We start from the raw sequence: 4,224 nt of genomic DNA on the forward strand, positions 1-4,224 counted from the left end.
GCCCCCCCCCCCCCCGCCGCCCCGGGCCGCTCCAGCCCCTGCCCTGGTCCTGACCTGCTGGAGCCCAATCCCCGCCGACCCTCCTGTGTCCTCCAAGGGACACTCAGGCCCCTGCAGGGCTTGACCCCGGCCCCTCCCGTAGGCTCCCCAGCTCCTGCTGGACGGCCCCAGCCAGTGCGGGTCGGCGTCACTGGATGTGCCGGGAGGACTGGAGGGCCAGGCCCAGTCCCCCAGGTGTCAGGTGCAAGGTGTCCTTTGTCATCCGCAGCCCGGTGAGGGGCTGTTGGATCTGTAGGGGCTGAGGGACCCGGCCCAGGCCCACGGCTGGAAAGTGACCCGCCCAGCCGAGCCCACATCCTGTGCTCATTTCCACAGAAAGGAAGGAAAGCAGGGGGCAGAGGTGAGCCCCCCAGGCGCCAGTGCAGTGGGGACCCCCCCACCCAGCCCTCCAGCCAGCCTGCCTGCTGGGAGACGGGAGGCCCAAGTCAGCACAGCACCGCTGCTGGGCGCAGGCAGGCAGCATGGGCGATGGGTGCACAGAATCTGGGAGGAGGGGAGCTTCGGGGACCCCTGTTCCAGCATCACCCCCCAACCCTGAGCCAGGACCAACCCCTTTCCACAGAGGAAGAAACTGAGGCCCGGGAGCCCCTGCCTGGCCCCTCAGACCTACTGGGGCAGGAAGGAGAAAGAGCTGAAGGTTCCCTTAGGACACCTGTCTTCAGCCCCAGCCTCCACCCAGACCCCCCGGGCAGCAGGGGCAGTCCCCTCCCCCAGGCTGCCGTGCCCTCTCCAGACGCCCTTGCCTGACGGGGGCATTAGGACTCCAACCCCACAGCCCCCGTCCCTCCTCTCCTCTCCTTGCTGGCTCGGGAGGGGTGACTTTGCACATGCACAGCGGAGCACGGACAGCACATACTCGGCCCGTGCTTGTGTTCAGTCCCCAGCGCTGAGGTCGGTTCCACGGCTCCCCGGGCCTCTCCCCTCAACAACACCAAGCCCCGTGGTGCCCAGGGCAGACCCGGTGGAGTGGGAGGGTGGGGTCCTGGCTGTGTGTGAGACAGGAGGTGGGTCTCCCCGCCCCGTGCCCTGGCTCCCACGTGGCACCCCCATGCGGCAGGGCTGCAGCCGCCCCTTGCCGTGGCCCTGACTCCCCGGAGGAAACACTGGGTAACTTGGTCTTCTGTACAAGGGTGGGGGCTGCCTGCACAGCACCCTGAAAACATAGAGTCCTCAGCCCAGCCTGGGAGGGACCCTCCAGCAGCACGGTGCCCGGCACCTGTTCCCAGTGACAGGCTCGGTCCCCGCGGTGTCTTGGAGCCCCACCACCAGCATCCGTGAATGTGGTGAATGCATGAGCTGCCACCCCTCACGCACGCTCCCAGCCCCGGGCCAGGGCGCCGGCTGCCCCTGTCCTCCAGCCCCGTTTACCTCCCCTGCGGTCCTGGTCCCCTTGGAAATGGCCCTGTTAGTCAGTTGGTTGTCCACCTGCCTCCCAGCTGACCGGCACCCCTTACGGTGCCTGGCACACAGTAGGTACTGGTGTGGGCGAGTCCCCGCCGCGGGGCTGCTCCCGCCCAGGCCCGGCTTTGTCTCCCCTCCCAGTGCGCCCGATGCCAAGGAGAAAGGCCCCCGTGGCGTGTTTGTTTGCTGCAGGACTCGGGCCCAATAAACTCGGTGTCTTTCTTCTCTCCTCCTCCAGCCTCATGCAGGAGCTCGGGGAGCAGCAGTTTCCAGAGATTGAAGACAAAATTGCTTGAAAGCCTGCGCTTTTATCCTCCAATTTGTAGCCATTTAGCAGGGCCGGGCGGAGGGCCGGGCGGAGGGCCGGGCGGAGGGGCGGGCGGAGGGGCGGCCGGGGCTCTGGCTGTGCCGCTGGCGCCCGCCGCTGCCGACGACGGTTCTTTGTCTTTCCCGAGGCAGCTCTGGGCCGCGGGGACGGACGCCGCCGGGGGGCCAGGCCGGGTCCTGCGGGGCCAGCGGGGAGGCCACTTGGCTGGCGGTGTGCCGGGCGCCCAGGGCCAGGAGGGCTTCCCCGAGCTCCGGGCTCCGCAGCGGGTGGTGCCCGCTCTCTCTGCCCCCCACCCCCCCGTGCCCCGACCATGACCTCTGCTCAAGACAGCGCCCAGCCCCCAGGCTGGCCCCGCCCTCCGGCCACTAAGGAGAGGACAAGAGGAGCCTCCTAGGCTGGAAGGGTCTCTTGAGAGTGGGGGAAGGGGCCAGCTTAGGGCTCGGGAGGAAGTTTTCTGGGGAAATGAAGGTGCGTGTGGAGCGGCGGGGCGAGAGGTGTCTGGAGGAGGAAAGCTTTGAAATGTTGCCAGAACAGCCTCGCTCTGCAGTGGAGGGAATCAGAGCTTGCTGACCGGCGCAGACGGCCCCGCCGCATGCGGCTGCGAGAGACAGGCCGTGTCTGCCACGGGGTGGACAGGAAGGGGTCAGAAGTGCTGCGGAAGTAGAGCCCCCGTGGTGGGGAGAGAGCATGAGGTCGGGGGCGGGAGGGCACCAGTGGCTGGAAAGGAAGGCAGGCTTCCTGGAGGAGGTGGCTTTCGAGCCCCCAAGTTTGTATCTCCCCTAAGCTGTGCTGGCCTTGTCCGCTTTCCTGTGGCCTCTGAGCACCTGGGATGGGACCAGGTTCTGCCCCTTTGTCGCACATGCAGGGACTGATTGCTCATTTGACCCGGGCTTCCCCGGCGCCACCCTCTTCTCCCGTCCCCATCTGTCGGGGCGCCTGGGTGGCTCAGTCAGTTAAGCTGTCCCCATCTGCCGCCCTCTCCCGCCTCCAGGCCTTTGCCCAGGACACTCTTCTATCCAAGGTGGCTCCCCTCCTTGGGCCCATCCCTTCCCCTCCACCCCTAGAGCTCGGCTTGTCCCTACGGCCCCTGGTGTAAGGTCCTGAGACAGAAGAGAACCCTGGGCCCCAGGGGCGGGGGGGGGGGGCAGGTGGCACGGGGGGCGGGGCTGTGGGTCACATTCTCAAGACTGGAGCTAGCCCCTCCCAGCTCAGTGCCGCCTTCCTGAAAAGGTGTGCGTGGGTGGGGGCACGGCGTGTCCCCGATCGGGACCCAACCTGGTGTGACAGGCCAAGCCAGCCTTTTCTCCACGCCTGCTCCTCATCCTCTGCTGAGAGGTCTTGGGGGCCCCTGGGGTCCTGACCCAAGTACAGGAGCTCAGCCCACCCCCACAGGAAGTCCTCAGGAATCAGCACCAATAAAAAAATACACTTTACTGTGGACCTCGAAGTCTGCAGGGCAGCGCAGCAGGCACGTGGGGAGCGGGCATGCACAGCGCCGACGGGGTGCACAGGACGTGGCCAGCGGCCCCTCTGCAGGACCTCCCGGGCCCCTGTGTCCTGGGGCTGCCCCAGGCCCCTCACCGCCATGGCCGGCCCCCCTCCCACCCCTCAGCCCAAGGACGCTGGCGGAGCAGACAGAGCAGGAGGGGCGGCCTTCGGGACACGCAGGTGTCCGGGCTCCGGCCGCTCCCAGAGCCGCCAGGCAGGGCCCAGCACCCCGAGCCCGGGGGCGGGGTGGGCAGAAGCAGCTGGCGCAGCTCAGCCGGAAGCAGCAGCTCGAGGAAGGAGGGCGTGGGAGCCCACACCTGCCAATCCAGCCCCGAGCTCTTCAGCAGTTTTGTCTCTCTTGATTAAACAGCCAAGGAACATGGAGTTCACGGACGTGTTTTCTTCTTGTCTTCCTGAAACACCCAGAATGGAAGGGCAGAGAGCGGCCACGGGTTCCTGGGGGCACTTGGCGCTCTGGAGGCGTAGAGACTTGGAGGGGCCGAGGCCTGGGCTCAAGCAGGGGACAGACAGCAGCAGAGCCAGTGGCCTGGGCTTGGGCGAGGGGGGCGTGTGCAGGTGTGCGCAGGTGTGTGCACGTGCAGGGCAGACTGCTCACGAGGCCCGGAGCACACACGGATCACTTGTTTCGGGAAGGACACCAAGCGCACGTGTGCAAAAGGGTGGACACCACCGGCCACCAGACGGTCTGTGGGGCGTGGGCGGCGTGGCTGGGACGCTCCCTCCTGGGGTGGAGCGAGGTGGGGCGGGCCGCCAAGTTCCGGGTCGGGCAGCAAGGGCCCCTCTGGCCGGCCCGCCAAGCTGCCTCCACCGCAGGCAGAGGGTCTGAGAGATTCTGCCGAGGCATTTAGGGCGGGCTAGAGACAAGGCGTGGCTCACACCTGGGGGTGGCTCGCTGGGCGCCGGCGTGGCCAGAGCCTGGGGGGGGG

General features: G+C 67.6%; 1 protein-coding gene across 1 annotated transcript in view; it reads right to left on the minus strand.

The window, feature by feature from the left end:
- Nucleotides 1–1,769: 1,769 nt before the first annotated feature.
- Nucleotides 1,770–4,224, minus strand: part of HRH3 (histamine receptor H3) — a 5,283-nt gene continuing 2,828 nt past the window's right edge. Inside the window, exon 4 of the mRNA XM_029917990.1 lies at nt 1,770–1,965. Within this exon, the coding sequence (XP_029773850.1) occupies nt 1,770–1,965 (196 nt within the window). The remainder of the gene's footprint in view (nt 1,966–4,224) is intronic.

This window comes from Suricata suricatta, chromosome 12 (genome assembly GCF_006229205.1).
Source record: "Suricata suricatta isolate VVHF042 chromosome 12, meerkat_22Aug2017_6uvM2_HiC, whole genome shotgun sequence".
NCBI classification, from domain to species: domain Eukaryota; kingdom Metazoa; phylum Chordata; class Mammalia; order Carnivora; family Herpestidae; genus Suricata; species Suricata suricatta.